Here is a 23,345-nt window from a genome sequence, read left to right on the forward strand (position 1 = left end):
ATTCATTTATTCATGTGACAGATATTAATTGCATGTCAAACATTGATACAAGAGAAAAATATATACAATTTTTGAAAATCCCCAAACACAAATAGATTTTTAAAATATATTTATTTTTTTTAATTTTAATTTTTTTTTTTGTTACAGATGTTTCTCCTTTTTTACCCCATTGGTACCCCCCTCCCCATCCCCCCTGCCCCGTCCCCGGCTTTGTTGTCTATGTCCATTGGTTATGCATACATGCATATAAGTTCTGTGGTCTATATTTCATTTTAAATTAAGAAAGGAAAACTATCTTTAGAAATCATATTTTTTGTAATTATTTCTGCTCTTTTTTTTTGAAATCAGTCAGAAGTGTGTTTTTTGTGTTTTTTCTTTTTTTTCTTATCCTCACCCAAGGACATTTTTGCATTTATCTTCCAATAGAGTGGGAGGGAGAGAGAGAGGAAGAGAGGGAGAGAAACATCGATGTGAGACAGACACATTGACTGGTTGCCACCCACATGACCCCAACCAGGGCCAGGGACAAACTGCAACCAAGGTACGCACCCTTAGCGGGAACCAAACCCGGGTCTCTCTTGACTGTAGGCTGACACTCTAACTGCTGAGCCAAACCCGCCAGGGCCACTCTTACTCTTGATGGAAAATATTTAAATTTCAATAGAGTTCCAGTCAAGGTTCTTTTAGATGAAAAGAACAATCATTGTTTTACCACTAGAAAATAGAGGGTTTTATCATGAAATACAGAGGAGCTCAATGATCCCAAGGAATGGCTCACATTGTTTATTATAATAGAGGTGGGAACTAGAATTGTTTGATGTAATTGTCTTAACACTTAATGACCATTTCCAAACAAATTACATACAATAGAAAATAATGCTCAGCTCTAGAAGTTCCCTATCATGAAACTAAGTTTGCCATTAAAAAATATATATATCTCAAACATTTTCCCTTTGGGTAAAATATAAATCCACTCTGTTGCGTTTGAGTTCTTATGAGGAAAGGCTGGGATCCGCAATTTACTTAGCATGTTCCAAGGGTTTTGTTTTTTTCTATATTTAAATGTGTTGCAGATGCTTTACTTTTTAAATATTTATTATTCTTCAATTACAGTTGACATACGATATTATATTAGTTTCAGGTGTTCAACATAGTGATTAGACACTTATATAACATACGAAGTAATCATCCCGATAAGTCTAGTACCCACCAGATACCATACATAGTTATTACATTATTATTGGCTATATCCCCATGACTGTTTTATAACTTACATCCCTGTGACAATTTTGTAACTATTTTTACTATATTCCCTATGCTGTACTTTACATCCCTGTGACTACCCAACCCTTCCAACCCCCTCCCATTTGGAATCCATCATATTGTTCTATCTATGAGTTAGTCTCTGTTTTGTTTGTTTATTTCATTAGATTCCACATATAAATAAAATCATATTCAAAGTTTTAAAATTCTGGAAATCTGATCAAGAATAGTACTTGATAACTTTTATCCCACTGATTTTATATTTAAAGATGTTGGAATTTAGACATCTATTTGGTTCCCTTCAATTTGGCTAAAGATTATTGCCATGATTAGCAAATCATTACCTTTTACAGCTTTTTACTGAGCACTGCTTAAACTTTATCATGTGAAGAATGCAGCATTAGTTGCTGCAGCCAAAAATTGTTGCCACTCGAAAGAACTTTACAGCCTAATGGAAAAGATGTGAGAATTCAAAATCTGGGCTCATGCCAAAGGACCAAAAAGCAAAACAAAACAAAACCAAAAAGGGCTTCCATAATACATAAATAATCAATCCAAACTCTAAAGTACACCAGATACATGAAGAAGTTGCAAGGCTGTTTTTGTGACTACCTGAAGGAAAATATGTAGCCATTTTATGTGATGTTATTTGCTAATAATTATGAAAGATTGGCAAATATACAATTTTGAGCTTATTGTGTTTTTGACACTTTGCAGTGTCCTCGGATGTTTGTGGTGCATGCAGAGTACCACTTAATTTTTTAAATCTCTATACTTGAAATTGTAATAATATCCCATTTATCCATCTGGCAATAACAGTGGACAAGATAACAGTCAAATAAATGAATAGACTGTTCAGAATGCGTGTATTAGTAAAACAAAATTCAATATATAAACATGTTATTTTCAGGATAACCAAAACCTACTCCTTTCAGCATTGAAATATTTTCATTTTAACTATTTTACAGTACACTTTTATTGACTATCCTCTGATTTGCTTCATTAAGCAGTGCATAAGAACTAACCAACAATTTTATAGTACGTTACAGTTCACAGAGTTCTTTTCACATAAAATATCTCATTTTGCTTCTCCAACAGAGTTATGAGTTAAGTGATAGTGTTGTATTCATGTTCCAAGGATGGTAAATCTGAGCAGCCTATCTGATTTGCCAATGATCACACAACCAGTAGTAATGAGTTAGGACCGAAATCTGGAACTTCTCATTCTAAAACAGAATGTAATTTCAACATTTCTTCATTTCTTTTCTTTATTGATTTTAGAGAGAGAGGAAAGGAGAGGGAGAGAGAGATAGAAACATTGATGAGAGAGAGCATCGACTGGCCACCTCCTGCATGTCCCCCACTGGGGATCGGGCCTAAAACCTGGTCATGTGCCCTGATGGGGAATCGAACCGGCAAGTTCTTGCTGCATGGGTTGATGCTCAACCACTGAGCCACACCGGCTGGGCTCAACGTTTATTGATTTTAAGGGACATCGTTATCAGCATTAATTATTGTTTGGTTTTGTTATAAAGTGATACAAGTGGAGTATGAAGCTCAATACAGATTGCTGTTTCCTCAGTTGAGACCCAGATGAAGTAGTTCATTTTCTTTAGAAGCCATGCTGTAAGATGAATGCATACCTTTAATGTTAGAATCAAACCCAGCCTGGCTGTTTTGGCTCAGTGGTAAGAGCGTCACCTGTGGACCAAAGAGTCCCGGGTTCAATTCCAGCCAAGGGTTGCGGTTCATCCCTAGCCCTGGTTGGAGTTGTGCAGGTGGCAACCAATCGATGTGTCTTTCTCACATCGATGTTTCTCTCTCTCTCTCTCTCTCTCTCTCTCTCTCTCTCTCTCTCTCTCTCTCTCTCTCTCTCTCTCTTCCTCTCTCCCTCCAGCTCTATCTGAAAATTAATGTAAAAAATATCCTTGGATGAGGATTTAAAAAAAATGAATCAAACCCAATGCAGTAAGATGCTTGGACTATGAGAAGAAAGTGAAACCTTAACCAACTGTAGGAACAGCAAACTTCCATCTCTCCTCACCCACTCACTCTGGGACCATATGCTTAGTAGAATAGTAGGCAGATCCCAGCTGTATTTAACTCAACCTAGAAATCAATGGAAAAATATCCTCAGGTGAGGATTAACCAAAAAAAAAAAAAAAAAAAAGTCCTGCTTTGAGTCACATTGACTGAGCCTTTATACCCTCACCTTGATCAGTCATTGAATGAGGGCCACCCTGGGAAGGGCATGCCCTTGGGTAAATCAGCTATCTGCAGCTAGGACAGTCCCTTAAGGGACTGACAGTTGAAGGATGTCAACTGACATCTGTTCCATCACTTGGGATATAATCCATCCTTGAAGTGGATTCCAAGTGACATATCTTCATGTACACTATACCTCCCCTCCTTCCAAGAGATCCTAATATAGTTTATTTGGGGTGAGATAGGACATTAGGGTATTTTTAATGTTCTTTGGATAATTCTCATATGCAGCCATACTAGATACTATTCAAAGGTTCAAGCCAATTGCTGAGATGACACTGTTTTTTGGTGGTTTATTTGTTTTGCTTTTATTAATATTTGTACTCTCTTTAAATGAAATTGTGCCTGGAGCTAAAGCCTGTATGCAGCGACAATTGATAAATATTTCTAAGGTGGTGGACCAAAATAATTATGATAACTTGGAAAGGAATTCTACCCAGAAGAATTAATTTCCAAGTAAAATACGATAGAAGTACAATAATGTATTCACAAAATGAATCTATAACTTCATGAATGAAGTTATCTTCAAGATGTTAATCAAATAACTAACATGTATGCTTTTCTATTAAAGAGGAAATTAGAAGATCTGAGCTCTGAGTGGAAGGTGGTAACCCATTTACTTCAAGAGCTGAGGGCAAAGCAGCCTGGCCCCGCTCCTGGACTGACCACGGTTGGAGCCTGTAAGTATGCCAGATCTCATTCTCTTTGACTGTAGCCCTTTGCTCCAAAGCACACCAGTGAAGCGATGCCTAGGTGAAAGGGAAAATGTATTGCAATTCAGAAAAGAGGAATAATCTTCTGTGTTATTTATTATACAGAATGCCTTAGAGTAGGTTCCGTGGAAAATGGACTCTGATTCAGAATGTTGGATGACAGATGTATATTGGAGTGTGTTTTGGGGAGATATACCTACGGTGAAGAAAGGCGCAGGGGAGTAGACAGTGGAAGAGGCTGAAGGGTGATTTGACTGTGACAGAGGCCTCAGTCAATGCCATGGGAGCCTTAGAGCTGGGCTGGTTCTGCAGAGCTTCCCTGAATTGCAGATAAAGGGCCAGGCCTTTGTATTCCTGACACAACATGTCATTGCCCATGGGCTGCCCATGGGGAGGAAAGGGAGATCTGAGAAGTATTTCTAGCCCTGGCCGGTTTGGCTCAGCAGTTAGAATGTTGGCCAGTGGACCAGACAGACCTGGGTTCGGTTCCTGCTAAGGGCACATACCTCAGCCCCTGTCGTGTGGGTGGCAACCAGTCCATGTGTCTCTCTCACATCGATGTTTCTCTCTCTCTCTCTTCCTCCCTCTCTCCCTCCTGCTCTATCTGAAGATAAATGCAAAAGTGTCCTCAGGTGAGGATTAAAAAAAAAAAAAGTTTTTTTCTAGGGCCAAAGGAAGTTGCTAATTAAGGAACACAGTTAACAACCAATACTCCCAACAGTAGAGAGGGCTGTGTTGTCCCTGAAGGGGGGATTAGGGAGGAGTAAAAGAGTCCCACCTAGCACTAACACATGAGGGTTCCATCTCAATGACTCTTATATCATTTTGACAATATTTTTCAAATATGCCTATACAAATCCCTGAAACCACAGAAACACAGCCCTCCTAGTCACCTCCCCATCGCATTTCAAAACAATTTTTAAAGCTCTTTGATTTTTAGTTCAAGGAAAAGACAAATAGACCGTGACTACCACAAGCAGACACTGGGGGAGGAAATGTTTCTTTGTTTCACTATAGTTTTAATATTTATTGCATATTTTCAGTCTTTTATTTTCTATTCATGTGTTAGTCAAGGCATGCATGAAGTCTCATGGCAATGTTAGTGCTGGCTCAGGAAGGGTCTAGAAGTATTCTTTGCTATACCAAGCCTCTGATTAGGCAGTACTAAACACAACTTTGTTGTTGTTTTTGTCTTGTCTACTTTTTTTTCTTTTTAATCCTCACCCGAGGACATTTTTGCACTCATCTTCAGATAGAATAGGAGGGAGAGAGAGAGAAACATCGATGTGAGAGAGACCCATCAATTGGTTGCCACCGCACAACCCCAATCAGGGTCGGGGACAAACTACAACCGAGGTACGTGCCCTTAGCGGGAACTGAACTCGGGACTCTCTGGTCCGTGGGCTGACGCTCTAACCACTGAGTAAATCTGGTCAGGGCTGCCTTGTCTAATTTTTAAAGATCAAATAATTGAAGTATGAAATCATGGTGACTTGTTCTTTAAGTAAAGTTAATTTTTATTTCCTATCAAGTAGAAATATTCCATACAGGAAAGCTCACACCCAGAGTAACACAATGATAATTCTGTAGAAGGCACAAATAGTTCTTGTGTTAAAAGAGGCCATACAGTCTGGGAATCCTGTGTTTCATGTGCCCCCTGAGGTTTCTGAACAGTCATCAGAGTTGGATTTAATGATGCTGGAGACTTGGAAAAGATGTGCAAGCATTCTTTCTTTTTTTAATCAATCTGGGACACTAAAATTGCTATATCAGGGTTTATATTCAACTAATTATACCAGGGTTATTTCTTTGTAGACCTGTAATTTTTGGTTCCCTCAGCACATATGCATAGTTTTTCTCTATATAATCATTTATTGGTATTTGTTCTCTGTCTTTCTGTCACATGTTCAGACTCTCTTAACTCTGTAAAGAGATTGGGTTCCAATGATTTATTCATAAGTTTGTTGAACTATGAACATAATTATGGGGTTATGCCCTGATTTAAGCCACTTAACTCATGGTAGGCAGGTTATAAAGCCAGAGTGCAGTAATCCATTTCACCTGTAAAGTATTTAAGTATAACAATAATACTTCTAATGGAAAATACATTCAAAATTCCAATTTTTATTTCCACCACCATATATAATTCATCCAGTTAGTAAATATTTATTGAGTAACTTTCATGTATTGGGCATCATACTAGATGCTGAGGATGCAGTATAGAATAAGATCAAATCCCTCCTGTAATGAAATATGTACTCTGATTGGAGGAGAAAGGTGATGAGTTAGTAAAGAAGAGATACTACCTTGATATTAAGCGTTACAGAGTGTAGAACTACAGAGTGTAGTTCACAGATTTATGGCAAATGGGCATTTGTTAGAAACACAGAGTCTCAGGCCCCATCCCAGACCCAATGAGTCATAATATGCATTTAAATAGGATCCCTACGTGATTCGTGTATACATACTGAAGTTTGAGAAACACAGTTATGGAGAACAAGAAAACAGGAGACAAGTCAAAGGGAGTGCAAGTGAGAACATAACTATCTGTAGTAGTGTCAGGGAAGCTTTTCTATCAAGAGAACATTTGAGAACATCCAAAACCTGATAGATGGAAGTGAGCCCTGTGTATATCTGGGGTAAATTATTCCAGGAGGAGAGAGAACAACCAGAGACCTTGAACTGGAGCAAGATGGAAGGATATCAGGGAGACCAGAACAGAGAGCAAGGGCTTGTGTGGCAGAAACAAAAGACAACATTGTTTTTTTATCTCTATTGTTGGAAGTATTACAACTTTGTCCCCCATTGATCCCCTCCTCTCTGCCCCCGCCCCCTCCTGCTTTCCCCAAACTATTATGTGTCCATTGGTTTTGCATACATGCATATAAGTTCTTTGGTGGATCTGATCTCAGTTATTTATGGAATATCAAGACAACATTCTTATATCTCCTGTCCTACTTTCTTCTCCCCACCTAAGAGTCTCATCTCCCCCTACCACTCCTTGCCTACCACCTAGTCCCTCCACATTGCTGCCAGCAGGAAGAGTCTGAGAATGGCCTCAGCTCCAAGTCATTTGTGATAGCTGGTTGAGCTTGAGCCAGAGATGGAGAAGAAGTGAAGGAGAGAGGAATTTTTTCAAAAGCAGGGGCTTTTCATCCCTCATAGTAAACTGACAGAACTGGACATAAAGTAAAAATGTTAAATGCAGAAATGATGAATGAAACAAATCAGTAGGGATTTAGGTAGATCCAGAACTACTTTTATTCAAATAAAACATTCTTTTTTCTTTAACTTGTGGTTTGAGCATCAGAATTTAGAAGAATTTAAATTCCTGACTTCCAGAATGTTAATCAGAAATACAGTATAAAAGCAAACAATCTGTTTTGTAATATGGTTTTGATATATGAGTATTTCACATACTATATTGTAATACAGTATCATCTATAATGCACCACAGTAAGTTGTTTCCTTTGTACAATTGTGCTAGCTGCTTTTACTTATATGTCTTTATCTTCAACATAATTGCAAGGAACATGTGGTTATAAGCAATTTTTTTTTAAAGTAAGAAGCCCAAGGCTCGAAGGGGAAATAGCTAGGTTAAGGCCACACAGCTGGGAAGAAACAGGAGCCAAGATTCCAATCCAAGTGTATCAGTGTCCAAAACTGGTTTTGTTTTGTTTTGCTTCACTTTGCTTCATTTCCACTGTTCCTTCCACTATCTCTCTGTCCAAGAACCTGGTGGAAACTGGAGATATGAAGGCAGCTAGCCTGTAGTTAGTGTTATTTCACTCAATCTTGGATGCAGGGGGAATAAAAGTGAGATATGTCGCTGTGTCTTCTCTACTTAAGGAATAGACAAAATCAGTTTACTCTATTTGAATTTCTTCGAATTCTAGAACTCTGAGCCTAGAACAATGATTGAAATTATCATCTGGTGAAATATTCTTGTCTATGCATGGAAAGTGAGGCCCAAAGTTCTTTTTAAAAAATAGCAAACTAAGTTCCTGTGTGGCTCCTACTTGAAGTATATAATATGATGAGGATGAGATGGTCCTCTCTGAGTTGTTTAAATTGTTTCAATTTACAGGACAAATTGTCATACTGGCAGGAAAAATACTTCTTTTCAATCAGTTGCTTGGATACCTGAGTGTATCGGTTATCTGTCTCTACATAAAAACACCCCAAATGTAATGGCTTAAAACAAGAGTTTTTACTTTGTCTGGATTCTGTGGGTCTGCATATTGGGCTATGATTAGCTGGAAAGTTATTTTATTTTATTTTATTTTATTTTATTTTATTTTATTTTATTTTAATTTTTATTCTCACCCAAGGGCATTTTTGCATTCATCTTCAGATAGAGCGGGAGGGGGAGAGGGAGGAAGAGAGAGAGAGAAACATCGATGTGAAAGAGGCACATCGACTGGTTGCCACCCACACGACCCCAACCGGGGCTGGGGACAAACTGCAACTGAGGTACGTGCCCTTAGTGGGAACCGAACCCAGGTCTCTCTGGTCCACAGGCTGACGCTCTAACTGCTGAGCTAAACCGGCCAGGAGAGGGCAGTTATATTAAAGGTCTTGCTAGGGGCCATTCATGTGCCTGTGGTTATCTGGCAACTCCACAGGAGCTAGATGGTCTAAAATGAACTCACTCTGATAGCTGACAGCTGACTGTGGGTTGGAGAACCTTGGTTCCTCATGGGCCCTCTCATCCTCCAGTAGGCTGGACTGGGCTTCATTATGGGCTGCCTCAGGACAGTGTTTCAAAAGAGTAAGAGTGGAAGCTACAACACCTCTTGACACCTAGACTCTAAAATTCATATGAGAAAAGATTCCAAAATGGCGGCGGAGTGAACGGAGCTACACAGACTGTCTCCCAGAACCAAACTGGAATTTCAACTATAACACAGACAAATCGACAGGAAAAACCAACAGAGAAGCAGCTTGCGAGGACCATATAACCAGGGACACTGACTCGATCCTGGTAGGCTTGCGAAGATGCGAGACGGGGGATGGGAGCCCACAGTCGGCAGCTGAGCAGCGGCCTAGGCTGGGAGCAGCACCCTCGGGTTAAAGGCCCAAGCGGCTCCACAGTGCAGAGCCGGGACAGAGGCTAAAAAAGCCACGGCCACTCACCTTGGACTCCGGCAGAGGGAGGGCAGACTGGACTGGAACTGGGTCGGGACACTCGGGATTTGGAGGGTACACAGAGCTTTTGCTGAGTTGCTGCCATATTGCTCCTTCCCAGGGCTCTGGCAAGAGGCAGCAGCCCCTCCCTTGGAGATCCAACCCTATCCTGTGGAATATTGAAGTGCTAATTGAAGCTCACTAACAACCAGCATCTGCCCCACCCTCATGAAATCCCCTTATGCTCAGCACCTGAGGGAGTTTTTCAATCAACTGACAACCCAAAACTCATCAAGTAACCTCGACTGCTAGCCTCCAGGCAAAAAAGATAGAGTATAACAATACCTTTCGTGGGCTAGCAACTCTAACCAGGAAAGTAAGACTTGACAGTGGTGTTTAACGTGGGTCCTCCCTCGCTCATCTAAACCCAGGAGAGGAGGCCACCAACAACAGAACACCAACACACATAGGGAAAATTTGACAGGCTCCAAAGCCCACTGTGATAGCCAAAATGGTGAAACACAGAAAGAGAAGTCAAATGAAAGAGCAAGAGACCTACACCAAAGCTGAGATCAATGTGGAGCAGTTAGGCATGCTAACAGAGCTAGAATTCAGAGCCATGATATTGAGGAAGCTCAACAGCATGAGTAAGGATATAGAGACGCTGAAAATAAGACAATTGGAAATTAAAAACCATCAAGAAGAGATAAAAAATGACATATCAGAAATGAAAAACACATTGGAAGGTTTAAAAAGAAGAGTAGAGGAAGCTGAGGACTGGATCAGTGAATTAGAAGACAGGGTAGAAAAAATCAACCAATCAGAAAACCATAAGGGAAAAACAGGAAGACAGCTTTAGAGAACTGTGGGACAACTGGAAATGTAATAATATTTGCATCATAGGAGTCCCCAAAGAAGAAGAAAATGAGCAAGGGATAGAGAATATATTCAAAAAAATAGTAACAGAACACTTCCCTAATTTGGCGAAGGAAGAAGGCATTCAAGTTCAAGAAGCACAGAGAGTCCCAAGTAAGAACCCAAACAGGCCCACACCAAGACACATAGTAATTAAAATGCCAAAAATTAAAGACAAAGAGAGAATCCTAAAAGCAGCAAGAGATAAGCAACCAGTTACCTACAAAAGAAATCGCATAAGGCTCTCAGCTGACTTCTCACAAGAAACACTACAGGCCAGAAGGGAATGGCATGAAGTGATCAAGATTATGAAAAACAAGGATCAGAATCCAAGACTATTCTACCCAGCAGGGCTATCATTCAAAATAGAAGGTCAAATAAACAGCTTCCCAGACAAAATAAAAAAGCTAAGGGAATACATTAGCACCAAACCAGCACTGCAATAAATGTTAAAAGGACTGCTGTAATTAGCAGGAGAAATGGGAAGAAAAATAGAACCACACTAAACAAAAATGGCAATAAATAAGTACATATCAATAATCACCTTAAATGTAAATAGACTGAATGCTCCCATAAAAAGACACAGAGTAGCTGATTGGTTAGAAAGCATGACTCATCTATATGTTGTTTGCAAGAGACCCACCTCAGAACAAAAGACTCACATAGGTTGAAAGTGAAGGGATGGAAAACATTTTCGAAGCAAATGGAAAGCAAAAAAAAACTAGGGTAGCAATTCTCATATCTGATAAAATAGATTTCAAAATGAAGGCCATAACTAGAGACAAAGAAGCCACTAAATAATATTGAAAGGATCTATACAACAGGAAGATATAACCTTGATAAACTTATATGCACCCAAAATAGTAGCACCAAAATATATTAAAAATCTTCTGGAGGACTTCCAAGGAGAAATCGACAGCAATACAATCATAGCAGGGGACTTCAACACCCCGTTGATGGCACTGGATAGATCCTCTAGACAAAAAATCAGCAAGGAAATAGAGACTCTAAATGAAACACGAGACCAAATGGATTTAATAGATATCTACAGAGAATTACACCCCAAAACTACAGAATACACATTCTTCTCAAGTGCACATGGGACATTCTCAAAAATAAACCACATGATAGGACACAAACTAAATCTCTACAAGTTCAAGAAGATTGAAATCACATCAAGCATCTTCTCAGATCCAATGTCATGCAACTAGAAATCAATTGCAACAAGAACATGCAAAGACATTTCAACACATGGAGGCTAAATAGCATGTTATTAAACAATGAATGGGTTACCGATGAGATCAAGGAAGAAATTAAAAACTTCCTGGAAACCAATGAAAATGAACACACAACACAAAATCTATGGGATGCAGCGAAAGCAGTTCTGAGAGGGAAGTTCATAGCACTACAGGCCTACCTCAAGAAACAAGAAAAATTTCTAATTGACTGTCTAGCCTCATAACTTAAAGAATTAGAAAGCAAACAAAAAGAAAACCCCAGAGCAAATAGAAGGAAGGAAATAGTAAAGAGCAGAGCAGAAATAAATGACATAGAGGCCAAAAAAAAAAAAAAAAAAAAAAAACAATTCAAAGGATCAATGAAACAAAGAGCTGGATTTTCGAAAAGATAAACAAGATTGATGGACCTTAGCTAGACTCACCAAGAAACAAAGAGAGGAAACCTAAATACACAAAATCAGAAATGAAAGAGGAGAAGTAACATCCAACACCACAGAAATACAAAAGATCATTAACAGCTACTATCAACAACTATATGGCAACAAAATCAACAATCTAAACGAAATGGACAAACTTCTAGAAACACACAGTCTCCCAAAACTGGACCGGGAAGAGATAGAAAACTTGAACAGACCAATAACAACTAAGGAAATTGAAGATGTAATCAAGACTCTCCCAGCAAACAAAAGCTCAGGCCCAGATGGCTTCACGGGGGAGTTTTACCGAACATTCAAAGAAGAACTAACACCCATTCTCCTCAAACTATTTCAAAAAATTCAAGAAGGAAGACTTCCAAACACATTCTATGAGGCCGGCATAATTCTAATTCCAAGACCAGAAAAAGACACTACAAAGAAAGAAAACTACAGGCCAATATCCCCGATGAACACAGATGCCAAAATCCTGAACAAAATATTAGCAAATCGGATCTAGAAACACATCAAAAAAATTATTCACCACGACCAAGTGCGATTCATGCCAGGGATGCAAGGCTGGTACAATATTCGCAAATCAATAAATGTGATACACCACATAAATAAGATGAAGAATAAAAACCACATGATCATATCAATAGATGCTGAAAAAGCATTCGACAAAATCCAGCATCCATTTCTGATAAAAACACTCAGCAAAGTGGGAATAGAGGGATCATATCTCGACATAATAAAGGCCGTATATGAAAGACCTACAGCCAACATCATACTCAATTGGCAGAAACTAAAACCATTTCCATTAAGAACAGGAACAAGACAAGGATGTCCACTTTCGCAACTCTTATTTAACATAGTACTGGAAGTCTTAGCCACAGCAATCAGACATGAGGAAAAAATAAAAGGGACCCAAATTGGAAAGGAGGAAGTGAAACTGTCATTATTTGCAGATGACATGATATTCTATATAGAAAACCCTAAAGACTCCATCAAAAATCTACTAGACTTAATAAATGAATTTGGCAAAGTAGCAGGATACAAAATTAACATCAAGAAAGCAATGGCATTCTTATAGACCAATGATGAACTCACAGAAAGAGAAACTGAAAAAACAATCCCATTTAACATCGCAGCAAAAAAATTAATATACCTAGGAATAAACGTAACCAAAGGAGTAAAAGACCTATTTGCAGAAAACTACAGGACATTGAAAAAAGAAATAGAGGAAGATATAAAAGAGTGGAAGCACATACCTTGTTCATGGATTGGAAGAATTAACATCATTAAAATGTCCATACTACCCAAAATAAACTATACATTCAATGTAATCCCCATCAAAATACCAGTGACATATTTCACAGAACTAGAAAAAACACTTCAAAAGTTCATATGGAACCAAGAAAGTCCCCGAATAGCCACAGCAATTTTGAAAAAGGACAAAGTAGGTGGGATCACAATACCAGATATCAGGTTATACTACAAAGCGACTGTAATTAGAACAGCCTGGTACTGGCACAAGAACAGGCATATAGACCAGTGGAACAGAACCGAGAACCCAGAAATGGACCCAAGGCAATAAGCTCAATTAATATTTGACAAAGGTGGCAAGAGCATACAGTGGAGTAAAGACAGCCTCTTTAATAAATGATGTTGGGAAAATTGGACAGCTACAAGCAAAAAAATGAAACTAGACCATCAACTTACACCATACACAAAAATAAACTCAAAATGGATAAAAGACTTAAATGTGACCCGTGAATCCATAAACATTCTAGAAGAAAATGTAGGCAACAAAATTTCAGACATCATACGGAGCAGAATTTTCACTGATACATCACCTAAGGCAACAAAAACAAAGGAAAAAATGAACACATGGGACTACATCAAACTCAAAAGCTTCTGCATAGCAAAAGAAACAATAATCAAAATGGAAAGGCAACCCACTGTATGGGAGAATATCATTGCCAATGATATATCAGATGAGAGGTTAATTTCCAATATATAGAGAGTGCTCATACAACTCAACAAAAGGAAGACAAAGAACCCAACTAAAAAATGGGCAGCAGAGTTGAATAGACATGTCTCCAAACAGGACATACAAATGGCCAAGAGACAAATGAAGAAATGCTCAACATCACTAATCATCAGAGAGATGCAAATTAAAACAACAATGAGGTATCACCTCACACCTGTCAGAATGGCCGTCATCAACAAATCATCAAACAACAAGTGTTGGCGAGGGTGTGGAGAAAAGGGGACTCTAGTGCACTGCTGGTGGGAATGCAGACTGGTGCAGCCACTATGGAAAACAATATGGTGTTACCTCAAAAAATTAAAAATTTAACTTCCATTTGACCCCGTGATCCCACTTCTAGGAATATACCCTAAGAAGCCTGAAACACCAATCAGGAAGAATATATGTACCTCCATGTTCATAGCAGCACTATTCACAATGGCTAAGATCTGGAAACAGCCCAAGTGTCCATCAGTAGATGAATGGATAAAAAAGCAGTGGTACATATACACAATGGAATACTATGCAGCTATAAGAAAGAAAGATCTCTTATCCTTTGAGACGACATGGAGGGACCTGGAAAGTTTTATCCTGAGTGAAATAAGCCAAGCAGAGAAGGTCAAATACCACATGATCTCACTTATATACGGAATATAATGAACATAACAGTCTGAGGAATACCGGTAGACCCAGAGACATGGAAGTAGGGCACAGACTGACATCCCTCAGAACAGGGCATGGGGGGGGTGTGTGAATAGATGGACCACAGAACTTATATGCATGTATACATGACCAATGGACATGGACAACAAAGCCGGGGACGGGGCAGGGGTAGAGTGGTGAGGGGGGTGCCAATGGGGTAAAAAAGGAGAAACATCTGTAACAAGAAAATAAGTAAAACATTAAAAAAAATAAAGTAAAAAATAAATAAAATTTATATGACATCAGTTCTGCTAGATTTTATTGGTCAAAGCAAGTTGTGAAACCAGCCCACATTCAAGGGATGTAGAAATAGACTTCACTTCCTGAAGGGAGAAGCTGTAATGTTGCTGCACAGGGGTTTACCTACAGTGATGGGAGGCTTGATTGTGACCATCTTTTCACACAAACCACTACTTTGGGGAAATGGGTGGAGGAAGTAGACATGAATGAAAATGTTGGTCTGCATCCAGTGTCCTATGTCTGCAGTTCTCACACTTAACCAATATATTAAAATCACCCATTTCTTATGAAAGCACAGATTGTAGGTCTTCAACCCCAGAGGTACTGAGTCAGTAGATCTAGGGTGAATATGAGAATTTGCATCTCTAAGAAGCCCCCAGGTAATGGTCATGCTGCTACTCCTGGGACTGCACTTTAAGAACTACTGCCATAGCCTGGCCAGTGTGGCTCAGTGGTTGAGCCTCGACCCATACACCAAGAGGTTGCAGGTTCGATTCCCGGTCTGGGCACATGCCCAGGTTGTGGGCCCAATCCCCAGGGGGTGGGGGCATGCAGGAGGCGGCCAATCGATGTTCTCTCTCATCGATGTTTGTCTCTCTCTATTTCTTTCCCTTCCTCTCTCTCTAAAATCAATAAAGGAAAATTATCTATTTATTTATTTTTATCCTCACCGGAAGACACTTTTCTACTTTTGTTCAGACTGAGTGGGAAGGGGAAACAGGAAGAGAAAGAGACAGAGAGGAACATTGATGTGAAAGGGACACATTGAGTGGCTGCCTTCCACAGGACCCCAACCAGGGCTGTGGACAAAGCGCAACCGAGGTACGTGCCCTTGACCAGAATTGAACCCGGGACTCATTGGTCCACTGGCCAACACTCTAACCACTGAGCCAAACCAGCCAGGGTAATAATGAAAAATTATTTTAAAAAGAAAAAAAAAGAAAGAACTATTGCCATAGTCCTATGGTGAATGGAGGAGTTCATCTCTACTCCTGCATGCAGCATGGACTGGAATTTGAGTGAGATCTAGTGCCGTGGACACTAAAGAGAACTCCTTGTTATTTCAGCACCACCATTCCTCTCCACCCATCCCACAGACTTGTAGCTTGGAAGTTCAAGTAGCTGGACAACACACTAAGCCCAATCCATGCAGTGTTTGCCTAGCACAGCAGCTCAGAGACCTGTGGGGAGAAGAACCATGCTTCCATGAAGCTCCCCTAGACACTCTCAGAAACACTTAGGTAGAGAGGACTTTGCATTAGACTGAAGGCCTGCATGGCAGATGGAGGCAAAGAGCCAGCCAATCTGGTTGTAAATGTCAATGTGAATCCTTTCTTAACCACAAGCTGCTGGGTCTGGGAAACATGCACATTCTACAATACCCAATTTAGCATTTTTGAAATAAATTTAAAATATAGAACATACTTAATGTGAAGGCTCCAAATCAGGATATCGGAGTGTTTCAAATGTCCCAGCGTAATAACTATGAACTGAATGACCATTGTGTATGTAGACACAAAGAAGTGCCAGTTAATAGAGGTTTCTAGTTGATTATACACTGATAAAACCATCTCTTCCTGTAATTAATTTTGGGGAGAGCAAGTCCCAAATGTAATTAGAAAAGTGCTGCCCTAGAGGTCAAGAAGCCTAAATTTGAATCCCATTTGTGCTACCACCTAGATAAGGGATCAACACATAATTTCTGGAAAGAGCCAGATAGTAAATATTTTCCGCTTTGTGGATCATACGATTAACTTTGTCATTGTATTCTAAAAGCAGCCAGACCATAGACAATATGTAAATAAACAGGCATGGCTGTGTTCCAAGAACAATTTATTCACAAAAACCAGAAGGTAGAAGGTCGGTCAAAATTTAATGCCTTATCTATATCCCCTCAGCACTTGTCCTTCCTGTAAACCCTGAGGCTTTGTCTGAGCAAGGGAGCATCCCTGAAGAGACTCTCACACATGTTTGCATCTTTCCACAATGCCAGGTTCCTTAGGGGAGACCTCCCCAATAAGCCAATAGAGTCACAAGCATGTTACATGCAGAAAGGGGGAGCTTTACTGTGATAGAAGCGAGCAGAGAGAACATCTGGTGGAAAGTCCAAGTCACTGGTGGCATCCGCAGATGGAGAGGTGGACATCAATCTCAAGTCAGGCGACTGTAGTGGTGTCACACATCAGGTGGAGTGGAAGTCCAGCAGGGTTCTGAGCATGACTCGTGGTACAGCCAGGCTCAAGCATCAGGTGTTCAGAACTCTGAGTTCTTATAGTCCACCAGGGGTTGCGGTATCACTCATATCAGTATCCAGATGGAGTCCTTTTCCAAATGTCCAGACTTGTGGTTTGGGGTGTTCTGGGCCCCTCCTAAGGGCGTTCCCATTATATCGATTATCTCAGTCTTCACTTAGCACTTGACATAACTGTTATGATTAACAGTGACTCCATATTAGATTGTCAGAGGTGTTCAAAAAGTCTGCTCTGCTCTTAATCTAGACAGGCTTCTAAATTCAAGTACTTGTGACTCTTTGGCTGCGGGAGAAGCTTACTCACTTGCAGAGCAGGTTAGAAGTGCTGGGGAGGAATCATTCCTGGAATAGCACTCAATGGACAGGGGTTGATGGATGAATATCTCATCTTCTTCTCTTCCTGTAGGAAAACTCCAGGGCATGTTCCACACCAGATGTCTCCAGTGGGGTTGAGCCATCCTTCTCAGAAACACAAGGAGAGGTGTCATTGTTGAGGAGGGAGAAATCTCCCCCTCCTATCCCTCTTTGATTTCTTATGGCTGGACTAATAAAATCAACATAGGAGCAGATTAACAGGAGAAAAAAAGAATCAATTTAATACACACACACACACACACACACACACACACACACACACACACAGAAAGATCATAAGTGATACTCAGTGAAATGATGAACCAGCCCAGATTTTTCTATTTTTTAGACAAAGAAACAAAACATTTGTGGAGAATTGATGGGGCTAAGAAACAGGTTTGAGTGCTGATTAGTAAGAAATCCAAACAGAATGAGAGCTTGTTAGTGAATTAGTAAAATAAGATTTATTTATACAGCCTTCTAACCTTGGTTTCCTTAACTCAAGTGATAATGGTCTCTCTCAGCCTTTGGAACAAGGAGGAGGATATCTTTCCCAGAGATTTATTTCCTGCATTAAAGAGACAAGGGAGGGTCAGCGTGCTCTTCTCATACTGTCTGCTTGTCAACTAACTTGAATTCAAAGTAATCAGTGTGAGCTGAGCTGGTGTGGCTCAGTGACTTGAGCATCATCCCAGTGACTGAAAGATCCCAGTTTGAATCCAGGTTAGGGGTTAGGGCACATCCCCAGGTTTCAGGCTCAATTCCCAGTAGGAGGTGATGTTGCAGGAGGCAGCCGATCGATGTTTCTCTCTCACATCGATGTCTCTCTCTCTCTGTCTCCCCCTTCCTCTCTCTCTAAATAATCAATAAAAACATATTTAGGAACAAAACAAAACAAAGGAATCAGTATGCCATTGTGGTATATTTGGGGGTGACCTGCCTGGGTCCCCAACCCCATCCATACCCTTTCCTGTTTCAGCTGTGTTGCCTACTGTTGATTCTGCCTCAGCTGAAGTTTTCAGACAAGGCACATCTGTTTCAGTGAAACCAAGTCTTTCTCTGCCTCATTAACAGATGATCACTCTACTGAAAACACCTAGGACATGGCTCTACCAGCATTGGTTTTATGACTTCTAAACATTAAAAACTTTCTCCAAGTCTAATGTACTAAGAGTAAGATTTTGTAGCAAATTCTGTGGTCCCCTAATCAATAAATAACAGGATAAGGCATGAATTTTAGACCCTCCCCACGCTATTTCAAAGCCCCAAGCAACTACAGAGAACCCTCAATTCTTGGCAGCAGTAAATTAATTAATCAATTCATTCAATCATATCTGTATGCTTCAGTGACATGAGGGTGCCTGAAATATGAGAAGTGTCGCAGCATACAAAGGAAGTGACAATAGTAAACCCTGGCTGGGAAGGCCCCAGTATTGCTCACGTTGATCAGAAAGTAGCTTTTATCTAGGTAGTGGGAGTCCCTGGTCCCAGTCCAGGTTCTCCAACAACATGCTCTGGCTAACAGTGAAGATACAACAGTGGTGTCATTGTTAATATCAAGACAGTGATAGATGATGAAAACTAGAGTATTTAGTTGTTAATTATCCATTTTGTGATGATGAAGTTCCCTTTGTTCCCCTTCTCTTAGCCTTTTGGCAATTTTAGTGCTTGGTTATCACCTCCAGTTAGGGCCAAGCTTTGGGGTCTGAACTGGCAAAGGAAGAGAAGCGGTGATCCATCATTTCTAATGCTTGTTGGAAGCATTCCGAGGAGTTTCCGAGTGCTGTGTGTGCATGTGTGTGGAGGAGGAGGAAGATAATATTCTGATCAGAGATTTTTCAGTTACCCACATTCTGCATTTGAATGGAAATAAAGAGTTTGTTACAGTAAAATTACCTTAGCCTTCCTATATTATTCATCTCCTTCCAAAAAAAAGGACCTTTTCTGGAAATTACTGTAGAGTTCACCGCAACATTGAATTCCTTCTCAAGCTATTATCAAGGGGAAATTAGAACAATTTCAACATATTTGTGAGAATAGTCACCCCACAGCCCACAAACATAAGACTTCTCCATGTAGTCCTAATATGCCCTAAAATTTTGCTGAATCATTTTGACATTGAATATAACGTGACTCATAAAGAAAGAAGATTCCAAAAGGAAACTGTAGCAGTTTGCACTTAAATTGTAGATTATCAGATTGTGATCTGAAAGGTCTTTGAGAGGTCATTCATTCTTCTCCATTCTCTTCAGGAACGCTCTTTCTCTCTTAGAAGCAATCTTAGGCTTCACTGTCTATTCTCCTCTTTAAAAAAATCCAGAGTAGGTAGAGTTCCAACACTGCTGTTGTCCTCGAGACATTCTTTCAGCTGCCTGGCCCAAGTTCCAGTTAAAAATCTAAATTATTTTAAAGAACGTTTCTTCTTACTGTACATTTATACATCTTTGAAGTCTGTTATTTAATCTTCCTTCAAACATTCCTTTTCTCACATAAATCAGGTGAGGCCCCATGGTCTAGCTGTGTTTCAAATGTTTGGAAATGAAACACTTCTCAAATGTTTAGACATCTATGTGCACCACCCCCTCTTCTACTCTCCCAAGTGTGTTTTCCATACTGCTTTTCTGTTGTGGGCTTCAGAGTTGAACGCTATTCCATAATAACTGGTCTATTCTTGACTCCGATGTGTGATAAAGTCTACACAGCTTTTTCTACCTTTATGTAATTATGTCATTCTGCTTGCTGTAATGTACTACTAGCTCATATTAAATTTGACAACTATTTGAGTATCTGATATTTTTCTGCCACATTTTAGCTTTGCCAGTCATAACCTTCTATATTGCAACACCCCAAAAAGGTTTCTCTTGCAACATAAAGTATCCTTAAATAGACTCATGATTTTATCAGCAGCATTTATACCTGCTCATGCTTTACCCATTCTAGAATGGGGAAAGCATGAGCAGGTCTGCCTCAGTCATACCTTCTCCTTCAGGCACTGACAGATCTCTGTGCTCTTATTCACAACCACTTTTCTGTTTTGACTTTTTTTTTCTGTATTGATTTTAGAGAGAGAGGAAGGGAGAGGGAGAGATAGAAACATCGATGAAAGAGAACATTGATTGGCTGCCTCCTGCATACCCCCCACTGGGGATTTGGCCCACAACCTGGGCATGTGCCCTGACCAGGAATCAAACCAGTGACCTCTTGGTGCATGGGTCGATGCTCAACCACTGAGTCACACTGGCCGGGCTCACAACCACTTTTCTAGAAGGAGTCATGTCTATTGTCATCTCTCTTTCTTACCCCCGTTGCAACATGGCTGTGTCCTCCCTCATTCCATGGAAAGTACCTTAAGGCCAGAAGTGATATCTATGATAAAATATCATTTCCATCCTCATCTTACAAAAACTTTTAGCAGCATTCAATGCAGTTGGCTACTCCTGTTTTGAAACATTTCTTTCATTCCTTCACATATATATCACCACCCTTTGTTTTTCTTCTTGCCTCCCTGGCCACTCTTTCTCAGCTTCCTAGCTGGCTCAGCCTCCTCTTGCTGGCTTTTAAATCTTTAAAGTAATGTAGGCCTGCTTTTATTGCATTCTTTAATCTCTTGGGTAATCTCATCTACTTGTATGGCTTCAAGTACCCTCTATATTGACTTTCCCACATTCTTACTTCAAGGCCACACCTTTCTTTTGAGTTCTAGATCTAGACATTAATTTTGAAATATATCTGTGAAAAAAAAACCCAGATACATATTCCTGTCCTCATAGAGCTAACATTTTTATAGGGGAAGAAAATAAATACAGCCCTGGCTGGTTTGGCTCAGCCGTTAGAGCATTGACCCGCGGACCAGAGAGACCCAGGTTCGGTTCCCACTAAGGGCACGTACTTCGGTTGCAGTTTGTCCCCAGCCCTGGTTGGGGTTGTGTGGGTGGCAACCAGTCAATGTGTTTCTCTCACATCAATGTTTCTCTCTCTCTCTTCCTCCCACTCTATCTGAGGATAAATGCAAAAGTGTCCTTGGGGAGGATAAAAAAAAGAAGAAGAAATACAGTACATATGCATGTTGTGAGGTAATAACTGCAATGGAAGATAAAATAAAACAGGCAAGAGTGTGAGAAGTATGAGTATACAGTTCAGTGGTGGGGCTTATAGAGACAACTTCATTGAAAAGGTCAAATCTCGGTGAAGACCTGAATGTGGTCACAGTGTGAGCCATGTGGATATCTGGGGGAATAATATTCTAGGCGGCAGCATTCCAGGAATGTCATTCTAACAAAGACTATGAGATGGGAGCATGCTAGTATCAGAAGAATATGAGCAGTTAAGAGATGCGGTTAGATGAGGGAAAGCATTAAAGGCCATTGGGATGACTTTGACTTTCAATTGGTGGGAGATCAAGACCCAGTGGAGATTTTTGAGACCAGCAGTGAGATGATCTGACATGTGTTTTGGCAAAAGTTTTCTGGATGTGTTAAGAATAAATTGTAGGGGGAAGAGTAGAGTGGAAGCCAGAGAGGACCAGTTAGACTAATGCAGTTATTTAGATGAGAAATAATAGCTTTATCCAGAGGACGGGCAGAGGAAGTGATGAGAGGTGGACAGATTCTGGAGGTGTCTTGAAGCTAGAGTGAACAGGATTGGTCGACAGTTTTGATACAGAGAATGAGAAAAGGTGATGATGTTGTTGTCCTGAGCAAATTGTAAGAACAGTGTTGTCATTTACTGTTAGGGAAGATGGTAGGTGGTACAGGGTGACAGGAGGTAATACAGAAAATCTCTGCTTTGTACAATTAAGTTACATATGCCTACTAGTTATCCAAATGGAATCCAAACTGGTTTTATAAATATGCAATTTCCAGCCTATAGCTGAGCCATGATATTGCTAGTTAAAGCAAGGGATAAATATAGATAGAAAAGGGAAGATACATAAAGATTGAGTCCTGGAGAGGATACCAGTGGTAACCCCAATGGTAATATAGTAATAAGTAGTCAGTGAAATGGGAGGAAAACCAAGAGAGAATCCTAGAAGCCAAGTAAAGGAAATGAATTAAGGAATTCACAAACTGTCAAATGCTGCCTAGAGTCTAATAAGAAAAGGTCTGAGAATGAAACTCAGATTTAACACATTATACATTTGTATAGCATGGTGGAGGGATGAAATGCAGATTGGAGTGAATTAAAGATAATCCGTATATCCAACAACTGAACATTTGCACTTAGATGTCTCCCAGACTCCTTAAATCCACCATGTCCAAAACTGCACTGGTGAATTGACTTTCCCTCTCTTCTCTTGTATTTCCTATCTCAGCAAAAGGTAACATCATCCACTCAAGCCAATACCAGTCAGTGATCCTAAGTGGATACCTCTTTCTTACCTTACTTTCCTCATTCAATCAACTACCAAGTCCTGCTGATGTTATTACTTAAATATCTTTCCAATTATTTCATCCATTTTCTTTCCTTCTGCCACCATCGTATTTGACCTGGATGCTTGCCTCCTAACTGATTTGATTTACCTCCCTCTAATCCATTTCCCATATAAACATACTCCACAAAGAATCATAATGTAAAATGTAAATCTTATTCTATTATGATTGTTCAATGGTGTCCGCTTGCTTTCAGAACAAATCTTCAAATTATTCCCATTGCCCACAAGGTTTTATGTGGTAGTTCCCCTGTTTACCCTTTTTGTTCTATTGCCTCCCTTTTCCTCAAAGCCCAGCCTCTCTGGCATTCCTCAGTATTTGCTTAAGTGTGTCTGCTTCTTCCTGGGTTCAGGATTTCCACATCTACTGATTTTTGGCCTGGATGATTTCTCCCTTTAGTCAT

General features: G+C 39.9%; 1 protein-coding gene across 1 annotated transcript in view; it reads left to right on the forward strand.

Annotated features, from left to right (window-relative positions):
- DMD (dystrophin) overlaps nucleotides 1-23,345 on the forward strand; it is a 2,326,146-nt gene that overhangs the window by 1,552,878 nt on the left and 749,923 nt on the right. The window contains exon 50 of the mRNA XM_036270045.1: nucleotides 4,100-4,208. Within this exon, the coding sequence (XP_036125938.1) occupies nucleotides 4,100-4,208 (109 nt within the window). The remainder of the gene's footprint in view (nucleotides 1-4,099; nucleotides 4,209-23,345) is intronic.

This window comes from Molossus molossus, unplaced genomic scaffold, assembly GCF_014108415.1.
Source record: "Molossus molossus isolate mMolMol1 unplaced genomic scaffold, mMolMol1.p scaffold_m16_p_2, whole genome shotgun sequence".
Lineage (NCBI taxonomy): Eukaryota > Metazoa > Chordata > Mammalia > Chiroptera > Molossidae > Molossus > Molossus molossus.